Source organism: Myxocyprinus asiaticus, chromosome 6 (assembly GCF_019703515.2).
Source record: "Myxocyprinus asiaticus isolate MX2 ecotype Aquarium Trade chromosome 6, UBuf_Myxa_2, whole genome shotgun sequence".
NCBI lineage: Eukaryota > Metazoa > Chordata > Actinopteri > Cypriniformes > Catostomidae > Myxocyprinus > Myxocyprinus asiaticus.
Window position 1 is genome coordinate 18,302,788 of NC_059349.1, and position 19,998 is coordinate 18,322,785.

The window sequence follows — 19,998 nt, forward strand, 5'->3', positions numbered from 1 at the left end:
AACATTAAGCAAGAAATGCGCAAAACAGAATTTATGGATCCCACATTAACCAATAACCCTATTTATTATGTGAATCTGCTTGCGACAAATATGCTTGGTTAGTATTATTACTATGCAATAGGCATATGATGTGAAGTGTAAACAATAATAAAACAGAACATGTCGACTCAGCAGTATTAAGTACATTAATAAAACTCTAGAGTAGCCTAATGACACCCTCCAACAGCAGCAGCAGCACATCTTGAGCGTTGATGTTTTTCATGGGAGGTGGCATTTTGCTCATTGAGGCGTTTCCGCCCTGAAGTGGGCTGGGACAGGAACATTTCCACTAAGGAGTGGAATAACCCGAGGAAAAAAGAAAAAAGACCACACAGCTTTGGCCATATCACACAGTGATCGCTCTGCCTCAACGCTCACGACATGATATGAACGTCAGAAACTCGTATGCGCGGTCTAGTGAAGAGGAATCCTCACGTGGACGCAGCTGGAGCATGAAAACATTTCAGTACCCGAGACTCAGGGACAGCTCCGCACCTCTATATCCCCCTCATTGACAATTTACCAACAGACGGAGGGTGTTTTCAATCACTTGGACTCAATATGTACCAGGGACATTCACAGGTAAGCTCGCGTGCTTCTTTGATCTATTATTGGGCAACGGCGCGTTAAGCATCTATATCGCAACGTGTGCAATGAAAACTAAATAGAGTTTTTACTATTCTCAACTGGAAAATCTCACTCCTTAAGCCGTGTTTTTAGCATATGTGCAAAGGGGGAAATATTAATGACACAAGCAAGAACTGTAAAAGGAGGAGGTGAACTTAAGCAAAGATCATGTTGCAATGCGTTGTTTGTCCCGTTTAAAGCTGTAACTGTCTGAACACTCTGTTCTAGTTGTTTTTGTAGATCTCGTGCATCGAATAAAAACATCGTGACTTATGAGTGGCCTCGAAAACTCAGTAAGTTTTCTAAGTTATGAGACTTGTTATAGCCTGTAATGGTTCTTGACAAAATATCAATATCTGCCTGTATAAATTGCTTTAACCAATAAACAGCTTGTGAAATTGTACTTGGATGTGTTCAGGCCTAAGATCAAGCATGCAATTTAGAATAGAATAGGTCCTAACACATGGTAGGAAACTGTTTTAAGATGCATTGATAACATATTTTTTTTTTTTTTTTTTTTGATGACCATGCATTTTTTCAAAATCATAAGATCTAATACTGGAGTATGGTTAAAACCAAATAAACATGGATGTCATGACCCCTACGTAACTGCCAGCTCAACATATCTCTTTTGCACTTGAAAGGAATTTGACCTTCATAGAGTCAGATGAACTTAGATGTTGCCTGCTGCTGTTCATGTGACTGATGATCCTGCACTTGCACTTCAGGGAACTGCCATCAAGTGTGGTTTGCTTCCAGTTCCTCAAGATAAATATGTCTTCAGTTTACCAAGCTGTAAATCTGAGTGGTACGATATTAGTCCAAAGGTCTGTGTCACATTTCCCATGACTGTACAATGTAAAATGCCTTCGCATTAGTGATTAGGGACCTTTAAAAAGTAATGTACTGTCCTCATGTTTGCTAGTAAGCACGATTTACGACTTTTCCCTTCAGTTCCTGTCTGATGTTCTTGATGCACAGGCAGGAGAAGGCACAGAGGGATATTGTAAAACATGTTTTTTAAGTTTAAAATTGTGTTGTAAAGCTTGCATGGCAATGTTTTATGGATGATACTGAAGCTCCAAACTAAGCACTGCCACTCACTGCACTGCAAGCTTTGAATCTACTCATAAGCCACTGAGAGTGAAGGGGTTCAATGCTTAGTTGATTTTTAGTGCATTTTAATCATTCGACTACTGTGAATTGGCTCTCAATTGTGATGGAAGTACTACATTTAATTCTCAGATGAGAGACGGTAATGCTTCTCACATGCTTTAATGCCCACTTGAAACATTGATGGCAGCAATGTGCAGGCATGCAATATAAGTTGAGGCCATTAGTTCAGCCTTGTGTGGGACTGTGGGAGACTAACAAAGAGAAGCATGAGAAAGCCCTTTGATGTGCTCTTGGCTCTTATCAGCTGAAATTTACCTCCACTAAATCATTATGTTGGGAGTTTTGCGCTTGGAATACTGCCTTTGTCCCATTTATGTCAGCAGACTGAGGTGTGTGAGCTTCAAAGGCAGTCTGTCCAAAAATGTGATCTTTTTTTTTTTTTTTTTTTTTTTAGTAATAGCTTTTGAGATTGGTAGAGATCAGATTCACTTTCATACTTTACCCTTAAATTTGATCTTCAAGAATTTAAGATATTCAAATTTTTCAGTTATATTCTCAGTTGATGCTGCTGTATTTTTCTTCACCCCCCCCCCCCCCAAAAAAAAGAATGAAGCAAATTAAGCACAGTAAAGATTAATTCTGCAAAATGTTAAATGAGTCATTATTAACTCAATAACAGTAATGAATTCTCAAGCAACCGCATACTGAACTTCACCAAACAGTGTCAGTGCAAAAGTTAAATTGAAACCAACTCCTTGTGTGATGCAAGTACATACTGCATATATTATCTATTTGCAGTATATTGTTAATTGTCTTGTTCATTTACATATCAAATATTGTCTCCATATGTAATAAAATAAAGCCCTATGGAATCTGTTTTTTTCTTCTCCAAATTCTGTTTTATTTTCCCCAAATACTGTGTTTTAAAGTTTAAACAAACTGAAACAAAACTGAGTCAAATTAAAACAAAACAATACTTTTCAACATACCATTGTATTATTTTTTTTATCAAATGAAGTGCTTCTATACAGATCCTCACATCACAAACCAAAACATAACATTGGAGTTATTTTGTTTTTGTCAAATACAGTGCTGCACAGCAGAGCATCACAGTATTAATGAAAGCATCAATGAACATTTTTATTGAGTAGAACAGCACTCTTGCTTGTGAGATATTGCTTAAATATAATGCAATTATTCTTTATAAGTATTAGGCCACTATATAGAATAATATATTTTATTATACAGTAGTAATATAATGCTGTTGCATGTTTTTCAATTTCACACGTCTAGTTAAATTGAGCTTTTATTTTGGAGGAAAACCGGATAAAGCACATTCAATTTGTATGTTTTTGATGACAGCTGCACACCTCCGGACAAGCAGTTCACTATATAGCCTAATGTGCTTTTTAAACCACAAGAGGCTGTGATTTCATTCTATATAGTCTGCATATGCTGGGCACTTCATAGTGAATTAGGACTGATTAAATTCTGCTTTCTGTCATTAATTACACAAACAGTATGCTTGATGCTCATGATGCTCAGTGTTTGTGTATGAGCGGCCAACTTCAAACATTTATTTAAAATGCGCAGCACATGCAGACTATTTATTACATTAAATCCCACGCTTTTGTGCTTTAATCATCACATTAGGACATACATTAATTTGATCCCAAATATGTCAAATTCTGTGACATTCTACATTTTATAGTTAATTCCATTTTTATGAATGGATTCTGTGATTCTGTACGTGTTTTCTGTATCGCGGAAATCATAGGGCCCTAGCTAAAGATCTCAGAAAAGGCAGTAATTTAGTGCTATTTAACCTGCCCAGGCACCCATGAAAGGAGGCATAGTCAATAAAAGAACACGTTGTATTTTTCATTCTTTCAAAAAGTCAATCACACTTTGATTGTTTTTTAAATGGAAAAACAAGAACATACTGTTTAGGACTTCATCATGGAAAACCAATGGAGGACTAATGATAATCCAATAAACAACATCAGAATTAAACAACAAGAGATTGAGAAAACATGTTGAAATAAAACTATATTTTGCAGCAATATATAATATATACAATATATTGCAATTGACCATTATAGGGCCTACTAATCCTGATGTTTTTAACCAACTATCAAATTGTCTTTTTCAGTACGTTTTCAGTTAACATAACATAGAAAGCCACACTTTAAATGTACAAAGGCTAGTTGATAGTTGATTAAAAGCATCTGGATTAGTAGATCTTACATTGGAACATTAAAAATCAGAGTACTGCTTTTGAAAGTCAATGAAAGTTAAACCACACGATAAACCACTGATCAACTGACATTGCTTATATGTTTATCTCACAATGTTCCAGAAACCTGAGAGAATTTCCAATTCTCACTCATACTGAGCTCTGTAGAGAACACTGAACATTGAGCTCAGCATATTATCAACATAAAATCAAAATTGACATTGTTTACTTTGTAAATGCATGTTCTAGTGCATCAAAATGTAAAATTCATTAATGCATTATTTGAAATAATAAAATTAATTTCAAGTTATAAATTGATTTGTCTCTGTAACAACTTTTATTTACAGCCGATATCATGAATCCCTATTACTTTTTAACCCCTCCACCATCCACCTGACTCCATTCTGGTATGTAATGGCCACTTTTCACGATCCAATCAATTCTTGATGGATAAAGTCCCACCTTATGCATTTTTCCTTTAAATATCTTCTTTCACTCAGAAATATGTAGGATTATGGAAGTCAAATGGGTTGCGAACTGCATTTCATTTTGACTTTAAATTGTGCTGAGCTCGCCAATTTCAATGTAAACTAATGGATTAGTCCCATTCATGAATTCAGCACAAGATATGTAAATGCCACTGACTCCTTGGAAGACTGAAGACAGGGCACATACGCTCCCTCTGGAATTCATCCCCTCCATGCCTTCAAAAAGTGGGTCAGATGCGAACCCTAAGGCAGGTTGCTCTTCACTGCAGCTTAAACTGCTAATCACTAAAAGCATCTGGATTTGCTCATGCCATTGCAGCTGTTGTGCCACTTTTCCTGAACCAGATCACGCTCCATAGACCACATACTGCCATCTGATACAACTGCCATGGTGGATGGCACAAATATTAAGTAGGTGCAAAATGTAGAGGATTATTGTAAATTGAAAAAAAAAAAAAAGAAAAAAAAAAGAAGCTTGGTGCAAATAGCACAGGCTTTTTTTGTTTGACCTATAAGCGTGCTTCACATGTGCGGATTATACTCACAGTGCCTTTCTCTGTAAAAGCAAATCTCATCGTGCATGGCCTTAAAATAATGTTGTCTCATGCTTTGTGTAATGCTCTAGCCAAACATTTTCCAGTTGTCACTGTGAAGGGATAATTGCTTGGATACTGTATGTATAAAACTGGGGTCTTTTAACTAACTTTGAATATACTGTGGTTGCTGAAGGTATGATTAATGCTAATAAGCCCCTGGTGGGCCTCAGAGGAGCCGACACTGACCTCAAACACAAGCAAAGATTGATGCAGCCTAGGCTGCCTCGCTTTCCAAGGTATTGCTTGGAAGATGTTCAAGGTAAAACAATGTTTTTGTTCCTACTAGAAGCTGCGCTTTGATCATTGCTTGGTATGTGCATAGTACTCTAATAGAAATGTGGAATTATCTTTCAGTGGATTTTTTTTACAGCAGTGGTGCTGTTGTGCATGCATCCATGAGCCTGAAACGCCAGACCCGTATTTACTCATGTCGGTGGAGGAATAGGTTAAAACAACCTTAGAATCATTAATCATAATCATGTTCGCCTTGTCATGTGTGTGTTTATTTACTGGGAGTTTTTGACACTTGAAAGGCTCTGGAAGCCCAGAAAGCTGTAGTAATAACTGTCTCGACTCAGAAAAAAATCAACTCAGAATGAAATGCCTCAACTCAGAAAATTACATGGAGTATTTTTAGTAAACATAAATACATAAATATACAGATAATAAAAACCAGGGGCGATTCTAAGATTTCAATCGTAGTGGGGCTCCCCAATGACACTATAAGATGTGCGCATTTAATGTATTCTACTTTGTTGCATAGATGGTGTTTTGTTTTTTAAACTGTATTTTTACATAATTTAGGCTAACCAGCTATTATTCATTCAGAATATTGTTATTTTCTATAATAAACATTTATAAAGATATAAACATAACCGAAATCGCTTGAAGAATACAGACAAACCATATATTATTGTAACTGACTATTTATTTATTTGTTTCATTTATCCTAATAATTCCTTTTTGTTCTCAATTTATTAACAAAATAATAGAACACGAACAACTTCTGTACTTTAAAGCTATATCAAACACCACAAAAACCCTATTGCTACAATAAATGTCACATTTATTTAGTGGAGTGAATTAACTTTAAATAGATGATGTTGTAATGTATGGTTGCTGAGATGAGACGGGAGACGGTGGATCTAAATGCAGGCTGTCAATGATGATAATAGTGAAACAAATCGACAGGAACTCATAAAAGCAACAAACAGGAACTGACAAAGAAATGCAAAACTAGAGGGTATATATATGTATACATACAAGGGCTAATGAGGGAATGGAAAACAGGTGAGAATGATGGGGAACAGATGGCAGTGATGAGGGCAGTGCATTATGGGAAATGTAGTCCAGGAAGACACTTCAAAATAAGAGTCCTAGGAAATATGAAGGAGACAGTCTGTGACATAACCCCCCCTTTAAGAGGCGACTCCTGGCACCCCAAAGATGGCTGAGGAGGGCAGGAAGATGACCAGGTGGCCAGGGAGGAGACCCCAGGGTAAGGATTGGGTCCGGAGGTCTGGGGGGTGGCCTCAGGGCTGGGATAGTGTCCGGAGGCCTGGGTGGTCGCCACAGGGCTGGGACTGGGTCGGGAGGCCTAGGAGGTGGCCACAGAGCGGGGACAGGGTCAGGAGGCCTGGGAGGTGGCCACAGAGCGTGGACCGGGTCAAGAGGCCTGGGAGGTGGCCACAGGGCCGGGACCGGGTCAGGAGGTGGCCACAGGACAGAGACAGGGTCAGGAGGCCTGGGAGGTTGCCACAGGGCCAAGACAGGGTCAGGAGAACTGGGAGGTGACCACAGAGCAGGGACAGGGTCAGGAGGCCTGGGAGGTGACCACAGAGCAGGGACAGGGTCAGGAGACCTGGGAGGTGGCCACAGAGCAGGGACAGGGTCAGGAGGCCTGGGAGGCGGCCACAGGGCAGGGACTGAGTCAGGTGGTGGAGCCCCTGGAGGGGTGGGTGGAGCCGCTGTAAGAGGAGTCTCTGGGGGAGTGGGCGGAGATGTTGGAGGAGGAGTCTCTGGGGGAGTGGGTGGAGACGCTGGATGAGGATTCTCTGGGGGAGCGGGTGGAGATGCTGGAGGAGGAGTCTCTGGGGAAGCGGGTGGAGCCGTGGAAGACTCTGAGGGCGGAGCCGTGGAAGACTCTGAGGGTGGAGCCATGGAAGGCGGAGCCAGGAGAGGCTCAACGGGCGGAACCGTGGGAGGCTCGAGGGGCGAAGCCGTGGAAGGCTCGACGAGAGCTGGCAGCGACTGGGGAACGACCTCCATGGTCATGAGCACTGGCAGCAACTGGGGACGACCTCCGTGGTCATGAGCACTGGCAGCGACTGGGGACGACCTCCGAGGTCATGAGCACTGGCAGAGACTGGGTAGAAGGTGTCCTAGTCCTTCTCCTTTTCCGGAACGCTGGGAGCGTAGTTATGGGGGCTACGTAACGGTCAAGTAACATTTGAGGCTACAGGCGTGGGCGCTGGCTCATTGGCCATGGGAGGCTTGGAGCTAGGAGCCGTGGGAGGCTTGGAGCTAGGAGCCGTGGGAGGCTCGGAGCTAGGAGCCGCAGGAGGCTTGCTCACCACTACTGGGCGGGTTACTGATGTGATTAAAGGTAAAGCAGGTGTTGTTGTGAATGCGGTCAGATGCAAATGTCTACCACAGTGTGACATCACAATGTGGATGAAGTAGAGAATGAGTCGTTATGACAGCTTGGTTCACCAAAAGCTCTTTTTGCAGTGAGGAGGAAGTTTTGAATTCTGAAACTTACAGTATGTTTTTTCAGTATAATAAAATGACCTCATATCAAAATATCAAGGAAAATTGTATTCCTCATGTCATGACCCCTTTTAATTATTATGAAACAAATTCACGTTTTTAAAAAAACGGCCCATTGCGTCTTACAACTTACAATTTTGACAGAGCGCTTCACATATGGTCCTAACCCTAAACCTAACCTTAACACTAAAATAACAGTTCTGAGACCAAAACAGCATTCTTTCACTTACTTCTTGGAAAATGTAGTATCTTGCTAGCTGGAGATCAAAAGGGATGTGATGTCAAAGGCACAGCATGACGATTTTCGAGAAGGATATAGCTGCAGGCAGAGCTCCAAAACGGGAGGGAGCTCCAAACCGACATTTAAAAATATAGAGAGCCCCTAACCCTTTCCCTAATCATAACCGTGTGTGGAAGTGACAACTTTTTTGGAGTTGGCACAACCCCTTTTAGAGTATCCTGCCCCTTTCTAGAGTAACTCTGCCCTCTTTTGGAGATTACGCCCCATTTGGAGATCTCCATCCTGCAGCTATACTTACTTGCGATTTTCGGGCATGAACATTCACCGCATGGTGGCTCTAGTCTGGAATTCAGCACATTGGGTCCGAATTTAAGTGGGAAAAAATCGGAACTAACACACCAATTTCCTGTGTGATCATTTTGTAAAAACATCTAAACTTCTGGAAAGCAACATTTTTGAAAGTTAATCTGTTTATTATACAGTATTTCTTTTTGAACGTTCTTCTGTTTATTATACAGTATTTCTTTAAAGTATTTCTCTGGTGTTGTGGTGTTGCTGGAACAAGGAGTACTGCATTTGCTGTTCACTTCATTGATCACTATATCACAACATCATTGTTAGATTATGTTTGATTGCTATATGGAGCCAACATGTAGCTGTTCACCTCAGCAACTACACTGGGGTTTAAATAGCAGTCTGCAGTGTTTTTTTTTTTTTTTTTTTTTTTTTTGTTATATACCTTAATTTATAGATAGTGTCAATAGCATCATACAACATACTCTACTGATCTAAAAACAATTGAGACTAAAATTAATAAAATCATGCCATTAAAGCTTTTTTTTTTAATAAAAAGCTATCGCATGAACATTGAACAGTTTTACACCAATTGCATATTTAAATGAACCATGTGAAAAAATACAGTAAATTGTAAATTAATATTTTTTGTTGTTGTTGTGGGAAAATCACTATTTGCACATTTGGACGAATCTCAGTTGCCTCCGTGTCTGAGATCGTCAACACGAGCATCTTATCACGTGGCTTGTTATGTGAAGACATAGCGCGTGTGGAGGCTTCACGCCATCCACTGCGGCATCCACGCACAACTCACCACGTGCCCCACCAAGAGTGAAGCACATTATAGTGACCACGAGGAGGCTACCCCATGTGACTCTACCCACCCTAGCAACCGGGCCAATTTGGTTGCTTAGGAGACCTGGCTGGAGTCACTCAACACACCCTGGATTCGAACTCACGACTCCAGGGTTGGTAGTCAGCGTCTTTACTCACTGAGCTTACCCTGGCCCCAAATTAATACGTTTTTAACATTGATAACACCAATGACATGAAAATTTATTATTTTGTTTAGCTTTTTTTGCACATATGTTAGGCCTTGCAGTAATGCTTTTTATTTTATTTATTTTTTTTATTGATTCCATATAGAAATTTAAACAAACAACACAAGAATACACAGAATCAATTTTTAACAATTATGTGCCCCCACCCCTTCCCACTCGCCACACAACATTCATCCCAGTGGTCAAACATTAAATAACAACAGACACACATATAAACAAACAGTCCAGAGAAAATACTCAATGACATAACAAAAACATATACAATTAACCAACATAAAAGAAAAAGGGTTCCACATATAATTTTAATTAAACTCATCCCTCTCCACTGCTACTCCCTGGCAACCTACTAAGAAGGCCAAATAAGTGCCCCACCTCTTCCCATGTGCTCCCAAACTGCCCAGCTGTCTATGTGACATCTCTTCAAACACCGCAACTCTGCCCAACTCGGTGCACCACTCATGAAATGAGGGCGCATCAGCCGACTTCCATCCCCTTAGCATTACATGCCTGCCAATCATCACGCTAGTAAGGACCCAGTTTTTTATGTTTGCAGTCTGCAGTGTTAAACATTGCCAGTGAATTGCTTCCACTCCAGCTCGCCGTGTCCCAGTGGTGGCTTAAGTGCTTAGATCTGTCTGAATGGGGTGGGGACTGTTAAAAGAACAGTTGTAAGGCCTGTGTTTATGGACAACGTCTATTCTATTGCATCCCTGAATAGAGCAATGCTAGTTTAAATGGTGTACTACTCAGTGTACTTTAGCATGTCCTTAGATCTGCATTGTTTTTGGCGACGATGAGTTGTTTTTGACAATTTATTTTTCTTATATCAAATATAATTTATTTATTTTGTGCTTTAGAACTGATAGATGATGAGCATATTAATTATGCACATTGTTTTGTGTCAGTTGGGTTAATTGCAGTTTTCTTTCAACAAAAATGGCTTTAAAAGTGAGAATTTTAAGCCTCTAAATAATCATGGCTTTATTTGAATTGGTAATATAGTAATATAGAACCCACACAATTCCTGCAAAAATCTGAACACAAACTGACACAATTCACTGTTGATTTCACTGTTGTAGGCGAAAGACTCTAGGGCGGTTGCTATGGTGCTGAAGGAGCTACCAAGTAAGGCATCCTCAGATGGAAAACCCCTGCTCACCGAGACAACCAAGGTGGGCTGAGCACATACACCCACCAACAGGGAGCACCAAGCATCTTTTAAGTGACCGTGTGAATAAGTGATGTAAACCCAAGAGCTTGGTGCACCCTGCTTTGAATATTCGTTAGTGTTACACACTTGAGCCATGTGTGTGGAAGTGCTTACTTGTTTCTAAAGCAAGCTGCTCTATGGGGTTCAGACTAGATGATGTCATAAAGACCCATGATAATGAGAAAGTCCATTGGGACCACTCAGTGTTTCACGACACAAACAAAAGTGGCATTTGCTTTACATGAGAGCTGCACTGTGCTGTCTAATTTACTCCCCATAAGCAGCTGCAGAATGTTTTGTTGCTTTACATTAATTTCTGTTTGTTGTTTTGCCTTTGAATCGCATGCACATGACCTGTTTTATACCAAAGCCAGAGATGCATGTTGATGTTATTTAGTGTTTGTTCTCACGTAGGGAATAATGTGATAGTAGGAAGCAAATTAAATTGGATTTTGTGGATGTTCTGAAATATGGCAATGTTTTCTATGAATGCTTATATATTGTGGCACCACCTTATCATCATAAAATGAAGTGTGGACATCATTTGGCTAATTATAAAAGGTTTAGCCCACTGTTTGAGGATTTTGTGATTTGGAAAGCTTGGTTCTATTCCATTGGGGTCGTGGCAGAGAGCCATGGATTTCTCAATACATAGTGATAAGCTGCTCAGTGGGGAATTTATGCCAGTTACTGCTGAGAGCATGCATTGTGAAAATGGGCTGACGAAGACTTGTTAGCTCATCCTGTACAAAGGAGGAAGTGTAAGTGAAAGTAATTGGTGAACTCTTGGACAATTCAAGCTGGAGTTAGAATACACAAAAGGCAAAATTGTAAGCAATCAACGACCTATTTAAAGGTGAAGTGTGTAATTTTTTCATTGTTAAAGATCCACTCTGTAGTTTTTTTAATTTGTCATCTTGGACTTCCACCAGAGACTATTTAGCAGAGACGGCCACTTCTATTAAAATGAATGGGAGAAATTGGAACATCCAATGGTCAATGGATGTAGAAAGGAAATCCCGCCTTACAGGTAAAAGAGCCAGTCACCTTTTAGATATAGACATCGCCTGTCAATTAACACGAGAACGCATATGCGCATTAGTAATGCAAGCAAACCTTTTTTTATCATAATTTGAGGTATAGAAGCACAATTTACGATTCCAGTGTTGTCAGATTTTACTGCTGATTTGAAACATGTTTTTTGATCGTAATCTTGACTAACCATTTTGGAGATTTCTGTCTTTCCCCGTTCAAGTAGATAGGAGATGCACTTTCATGACTGGAATTAGCTTCCTGTGAGCGTTCCAAAGATGGCTGCCAGTGGACTGACTTGCTTGAAAGACTTTGACTTCCACTGACACCTAGCGGGGTTGATGCAGCATCATTCAGATACAATAGTTTTCAGTTACCAATGCATTGTAGAAATTCAACAATTAATAAGCCATTCGTAGGTTTATTTCCCCCAAAAGTGTAATAACTGTGGCTCTTTTTTGGCATTTCTCTCTACCGAAAAGGAGACTTTCAAAAACGCTCTCCCTAACCGCATACTTTGGGACACGATGATGATGATAGGAAACAAAAAAATTGAGTTTTCAAACAACAACAAATAAGTGTGGTAGTGACCTAAACCAATGGTGTGAGATTGGGACAGGACTATCTGTTTGCTGACCAGTGGCAGAGAGTGGGAGTGTTCAGGAGACCTGTTTGAAAAACAGTCCTTATTTTTGCACATCCATTTGGTGATGTTAGAAATTACACACTTCAACTATAAAGCAATTAAGAGGTGACTTTCAGGTAGGAAAAATAAAATTAGCTGTGTTTCCACTATCGGGCAAAATGAGGGCATGCTAGTGTGTGCCAGTTGCATTCCCACTGTCACTTCCGGGGCTTCATTGTGCCTCCTCGGGGCTTCCTCTGGGCAAATGGCCTTTGTCCCACCAACTACCCTTGGGCCAAAGAAGGCCAACTGGGGATTGAGGCAGGGCCAATGTCAAAGGCAGAGTTTAGCCGAGTCAGGACAGAGGTTTCAGCACCAAGATACTCATTCCCCAATTTTTCATATCTAGCTATCAGCTTACCTCAACAGATCAATGGAGACTAGAGGATCATCGGTACTGGTCAGTAGACAAAATCAGGGCTCTTCTGAATATTTGGACCGATGAAAATGTGCAACATCAGATCGACGGCATTTGCCAAAGCGAAGATGTGATTAAATATATTACAAACAATAAAAAGTACAAATCCATGTTCATTTCGAGGGCTAGCTAGTCTTCAAAGTCTGATACCTCAGCTTGAGCTTCCCTCTTGATGGTAAAATAGGTGGGGTGTGTGACGTTGGCACTAGGGCGCGGATTAAGGATGGGTTTTAGGGCAACACTGTAGGGCTATTGGTCCGATGGTGGGAATGCAGATCGAATTTGGTCTCGCGGCTCGAGATCAGAGACTATTGGCCCCCGCTGACCAGTTGATAGACCTGGCTCACACTGGCCCGATAGTGGAAACGTGGCTATTGTTTATTGTTATTGTGTTTGGAGTGTTTAGATGGATTTGGTACCTACAAGACCTAAGCAAGATGAACCTCATGTGTTCTTTACACATTGCCTTGAGACTGTTACAAAACACATGGCTGATAGATTAATTCTCTTGTGTACCCTCTATTTATTGATGATTTATGACCTCCATTATGAAGTGAGGGGCACTCGCGGTGCTGACCTGAGTCAAAGGCAATTCTTTTCTAATTTTGCAATTCTTGACAGCCACATATTTTACCATTGTATTATTTCTTATTGCCAGATGCACAGAAATTTGTGTCATAACTTGCCAGACCACAGAGTGATTCATTATATATATTGGTATTTGAAATAATATCTGCAACAAGAGATCTTTCTGAGTCTTTCTGAGTCTTTGAATGCAGTAACTGAAATCAAAACAATATATTTATGGCAGTATATTTATCAGAAGTCAAAGAGTTACTGCATTACTGTATCACTTCACCTCGAGATAAGGATGGGTGGAGTTCTGATACTGATTTTGTATCAAGAATATCGATCCTCACATAAAAATATAGATTCAAATTTTTTTTTTTGTAATGCATATCATAAGCTTCGAAGTGAAAAAATAAATTTTATTAGCATATACACTACCGGTCAAAATTTTCAAACACTTATTCTTTATTATAATTTTTTTCTTCACATTTTAGAATAATAGTAAAGTCATCAAAAATGTGGAATAACATAAATGGAACTATGAGAATTATGTTGTGACTAAACAAAATCCGAAATAAATCCAAACTCTGTTATATTTTAGCATCTTCAAAGTAGTCACTCTTTGCCTAGAATTTGCAGAAATGTACTCTTGACATTTTCTCAACTAACTTCTTGAGGTATCACACTGGGATGCTTTTTAAACAGTATTGAAGGAGTTCCCATCTATGTTGGGCACTTATTGGCTGCTTTTCTTTATTATTTGGTCCAAGTCATCAATTTCCAAAAAAAAAAAAAAAATGTTAATTAAATTTTAGATTTATAATGAAATAAATTAATATGGTGGCACAATTATATTTTTGTCTTCAAACATTAAAGCATACGCCTTCAGATCAAAAGATTTTTAAGATCATGAGAAACATTTCAGTCAAGTGTTTCAAAACTTTTGACCGGTAGTGTAGTTACGTAGAATAGGAACAATTTCTTCTTTCTGATTTCTTCAAAAACTTAGAAATGCTGAAAGACACTAGCAGACATAGTCAGCTTTCACACCACTAAGTCACAAAGACAAAAAAACAGCGTCTTGAGTTAATTCACACTAAATGACAGATCTAAACATGGCATTTATTATAATGGGTTTGTGTGACATTTATGATGTGTCAAAACAATAACAATGTTCTATAATTGTTGTTAATAAATTATACCCTTTTACTATAGTAATATTGTTGTAACCATGACTGTAGTAACCATGTTTTTGGTGGAAACTATGGTTTTACTATAGTAAATTGTAGTATCCATATAGTAACCATGGTTTTACAATAATAATATTATAGTAAACATGACTGTAGTAACCATGGTTTTACTAAAAATACCAAGGTTAAACTATGGTTCTTGTAGTAAAACAATGGTTAATTTTTTATAAAGGTAAACAACACAAGTCTAAAATTAGTCTTTTTAGGCCTGTAAGTGTAAAAAAATGGCTTTTAAAAATAATTTAAAAAAAATTACCCATTACTGTATATCCCATGAATAAAATAAATAAATAAAAACATAAAAACATTTAAAGAGGTATTGGTATCTGCGATATTGGCCTTGATAGTACTTGGTTATGGCTCGAAAAGAAATAAGTGGTATCGCCCATTCCTACCTGGAGATGCATTACACCTGACTGTATACATCTTAAGTTTGTACATCTGAATCCATGGTTATTATTTTATCTACCACTACAATCCCTTCATACAGTGATGGTTCTCTGATTTTTAATCATGCTGTTCATGCATATGTCAATAAACATTTAAAAATGTTCATCTCAAAGAATAAATCCATAATGCAATAAATGTTCACAGGTTAAAGGACCATAGATGACTCTAGACCTTGGAAGGTTTACTTTAAAGAATAACAATCCCAGTGCCAATTGTTTCATATTCTCACTGGAATAGACATATAATATGATGTAGCTTTTGTGGAGATAATCATTTATAGCAAACAATGCTAGGCAAAACAAAGGAAACATAAAGTCTATAAATACATACAAACAGTACTGGGTAAGCTATTTTGAAACTGCAGTTTGCCAGGATACAAGCTGCTTATAATTAAAAATAATTCAACTACAGACAATCTAGTCTCACGTAGCCAGACCTTTGATTAAAATGGCTAAAGGTCTGGGGCGAATTGCTGCTTATTGTGGCCCAGAATCGCCCACTAATGAAGAAAGCATGAGTTGTCTAAATCAGTGGTTCTCAACCTTTTTGAATCCAAGGCCCCACATTGTCTAAGAAAATATTTGAAGGCCCCCCATGTAGGCTATTAGATATTTATATTATAAGATATATCTATTGTAAGATATTTCCTTAAAACTTGTGATTCCAGAAATGTCTAGAACTGTATATTCTTCATAAAAAGCAAGCTGTTGAAGGGAGTTATTACATTTTTTAGCATTTTCAGTAAGTTGAATTATAATAATTATATAAAAATTATAATAATCTATCATATTTTAAAGAATTTTAAGAGATCTTTAGACCCCCCCCTGGAAGTGTGCTGAGGCCCCTTAGTGGGTCCCAACCCCCTGGTTGAGAACCACTGGAATAAATGACATGTAAAGTGATCAATCACAGTTGGTTTTGTTATTATATGCCATGCCCATGTAGTGGTAGAATTATCTAAAATATATTATACCATATAAAAGACTGTTGTGGGAAAAATTTGTTTAATGATGTCGCTGCAGTCTCCGTAAGCGATTGCACAGAAAACAAATGGAAAAATTGCTGAAAGTGTGTAGAATGTCTAAGTACAGCACAGAAGACACAAGTACACACTATTTCAAAGACAAAACTAAATAAACAAAGAAGAATATGCAGAGGCATGTTGCACGAAGCTGGTTTCAGTAGCTACTAAGGTAAGTTTGAGTTTAGTTTGAGCAAACTCTGGTTTTTCGGGCTCAAGAAGAGTTTTTACCAGTGTTCATCGTCATAGCAACTTACGCCACATGGCTTATTCTGGGTTACAGATCACTAACTGATGCTGAACCAATCAGCTGTGAGTAAAGTGACATCTCTGACGCAAAAAGTCACTCCCCCTGAATCTCTTGCTCCAAATTAAAGAGTGCTTCACAGGGAAATATATACATTAAATGAATTTAGATTTACATATTATGATTTAATATATTATACCTACATATTAAAATATTATAAGATGGTTTATTTGAGAGATCGGACAACCTTCGTCACTCATTCATGTGCACGAGCTTCATTGTTAACCCCGAACTCGGGATCAATCTCTGAGTTGACAGAGAACGTTTGTACTGAGCTTCCTGAGATCAATTAACCCATTCTACAGTACTGTGCAAAAGTCTTAGGCACCTAAGATGCTTCACAAAAACATTTGTCTTAAGATGGTTATTTATATCTTCAGCTTTAGTGTTTCAATAGGAAATATACATTTTATACTCCCAAACATTACTTTTGTAAGTAGAATAGATTAGAATAGAAGAACAGGGAGCCCTACAACAGATGTCATGGTCCCCACAAAGCCCCCCACTGAATTTTGAATCACTCTTGGATTACAAGTAGAGACAGAAGCAATTGAGACAGCCGAAACAGATAGAAGAACTGTGGCGAATTCTCCAAGAAGCTTGGAACATCCTATCTGCCAACAACCAAGAAAAACTGTGTCCAGGTGTACCTAGGAGAATTGGGGCTATTTTGAAGGCAAAGGTGGTCACACCAAATATTGATTTAGCTTTTTTATGTTTACAGGACTTTGTATGATGTTAACTGATAAATGAAAACTATTTATGGCATTATTTTTGAAGACATCCTTACTATGCAGCATTTTTCCCAAGTGCCTAAAAGTACTAAAAGTACTGTAAACCGGTTTGGCTCTGTCTGATTTTGTCAACCTGAAACTCTATTCAACTAGCTGTGTAGCCTAAGCAGGGCCACAGCAAGGTAATCTGGGCCCCTTTCCTATTAAAACTTACAGTTTAGAATTTGTTGTGGGGCCCCCTGGACCTTTTGGCCCCTAGAATTGTTACCACCTTTCACCTCACTAGCTACAGCCCTGAGCGTAAGTTATTATGGCAATGAACACTGATAAAAATGAACCCGCCTTCTTGAGTTTGCTCAAACTAAACTCAAACTTACCCGGGTAGCCACTGAAACCAGCTTTGTGCAACAAGCCTCTGTACCATGAAGCTAGATTAGGAGGCTAGCTAAGTAAGTTTTAGTGTAGTTGCGTCAACTCTGGGTTTTAGGTACCATGGAAGTGGGTATTTTCTTTAAAAACACTTGTGTTGTTTTCATTTACCTACTCAAGCCATAACAAATATTAAAAAAAAAAAAAAATAAACATAACATAAAATTCTGCTATCTATAAAACAGCTAGAAAGATGGATTAATATAATACCTACAAATAATGATTGATTTTTTTTTTTTCCCCAATTTGGAATGCCCAATTCCCAATGCGCTCTAAGTCCTCGTGGTGGGGTAGTGACACGCCTCAATCTGGGTGGTAGAGGACAAACCTCAGTTGCCTCCACATCTGAGATGTCAATCCACACATCTTATCACATGGCTTGTTGAGCGCGTTACCACGGAGACGTAGCGTGTGTGGAGGCTTCACGCTATTCTCCGCGGCATCCACGCACAACTCACCACGTGCCCCACCGAGAGTGAGAACCACATTATAGCGACCACAAGGAGGTTACTCCATGTGACTCTACCATCCCTAGAAACCGGGCCAATTTGGTTGCTTAGGAGACCTGGCTGGAGTCAGTCAGCACGCAATAATGATCGATTCTTAAATATGAAAAGCTTAATCACTCCACAACATGGTTATAGGAAGGGACGAATGACTCCAAAACCACTTCTTTTATAGACTAGAAATGAACACTTCAAGTTCAATACAAGTAAAAAATAACAAATATGTCTTATTATTGCACACTAATTATTGCATACAGTATTCCTAGTGCTTACTTTTTTATTCAATAGTAGCGTATATTAATTTGTAATAGTATTCAATTATATTAAGCTTTCAATTTAAATGAATACAAAATCTTTTATATTTTAAATTAATAAGTCTGTTTTGTTTTCTTGCTGTAGGCCTATATGAATTGACTTACACATTGATATAACAGCTGTTTTATATTTTTATCACATTCAGAATTTTTGTTTCCAGCAGTCCTCTTGAGCTCACGCATCAGCTGTGGTGTTTCGTCTTGCTGTACTTTAATTTCTTCATATTTGTACATTGATCCCTTTTGCTGTGTAAATCATGTGTTTTAATTCTTCATGATTTCATGTTGATCTATTCTGCAGTGTAAATGCGTTTTAATTTTACATATTTTTATAAAAATCTCTTGTTGTGCTGTTTAAATGTATTTAAATTCTGCATTTTGATGAGCAGCACCAATTAAGCCTGATTGGATTTGTTTGGTTTTGTCAACTCGAAACTAATCCTCTAAGCCTGAGTTTGTTCAACTAGCTCATTGGTGTCCAAAGTCCAGCCTGTGGGCCATCTGCGGCCCTTAGACTGCTCTGATGCGGTGCATGAGAGATTCATTTAGAAATAGCACAAACTATGGCCCTCTATGGAGAAATTATATTCTGGACACTGGATGTTGCAATGACATATAACCACTATTAAAAAATGTAAATAAGTGAGTATAATAATTTGTAAAGACACATCACTGTTCCATTAAAAGTGTTTTTGGTTAGGGCCTGGGAAGCTCAGTGAGTAAAGATGCTGATTACCACCCCTGGAGTCGTGAGTTTGAATCCATGGCGTGCTGAGTGACTCCAGCCAGGTCTCCTAAGCAACCAAATTGGCCCGGTTGCTAGGGTGGGTAGAATCACATGAGGTAACCTCCTCGTTGTCGCTATAATGCGGTTCTCACTCTCAGTGGGGCGCCTGGTGTGTTGTGCGTGGATGCCGTGGAGAATAGCGTGAAGCCTCCACACGCACTATGTCTCCGCGGTAACGTGCTCAACAAGCCACGTGATAAGATGTGTGGATTGACGGTCTCAGACGCAGAGGCAACTGAGATTCCTCCTCTGCCACCCAGATTGAGGCGAGTCACTACGCCACCACGAGGACTTAGAGCACATTGGGAATTGGGCATTGCAAATTGGGGAGAAAAAGGGGAGAGAAAAAAAGTGTTTTTGGTCAGTGAAATAGCCTATCCTTTATTTACATGTAGGGCCTTTACAAGCATACCATAGAGCAAAAATTATGATTAAAATCTGCATTATATTAAGTGTACAACATAAAATGCATAGTGGCAATCTTGTAGCATCTAGCCCTTTTTTAATTATTACAGAGATGCGGCCTGCAGCACCTAATTTATTTCTGCATTTCGCCCCCAACTGAAAAAGTTTGGAGACCCCTGAACTAGCTTCATGTTACAGGCCCTAGGAAGCTGGAGCAATCCTGACAACTAAACTGGCAATCTTTACCAAATCCAGTCACTGTTTCATCCTCAAAAACCCAGAAGCTTGTGAATGCAACTCTGTTTCCAGGTGGACTGATAAAAAATCCTGTGTGCTTTTACCCACAGAAGTTCCATCAAACCAGCCAATCAGATTAGGACTTACTAATTTGAGAAAGCGTTTCCAGTTTTGTG

At 39.0% G+C, this 19,998-nt stretch overlaps 1 protein-coding gene across 3 annotated transcripts in view; it reads left to right on the forward strand.

The window, feature by feature from the left end:
• The first annotated feature begins 357 nt into the window (after positions 1 to 357).
• Positions 358 to 19,998, forward strand: part of LOC127442013 (PEX5-related protein-like) — a 48,390-nt gene continuing 28,749 nt past the window's right edge. For 2 of the 3 annotated variants that reach the window (XM_051699669.1, XM_051699670.1), the window contains exons 1-2: positions 358 to 621; positions 10,547 to 10,639. In XM_051699669.1, the coding sequence (XP_051555629.1) occupies positions 601 to 621; positions 10,547 to 10,639 (114 nt within the window). In that variant the 5' untranslated portion in view covers positions 358 to 600. The remainder of the gene's footprint in view (positions 622 to 10,546; positions 10,640 to 19,998) is intronic. The other variant, XM_051699672.1, reaches the window with a different exon arrangement.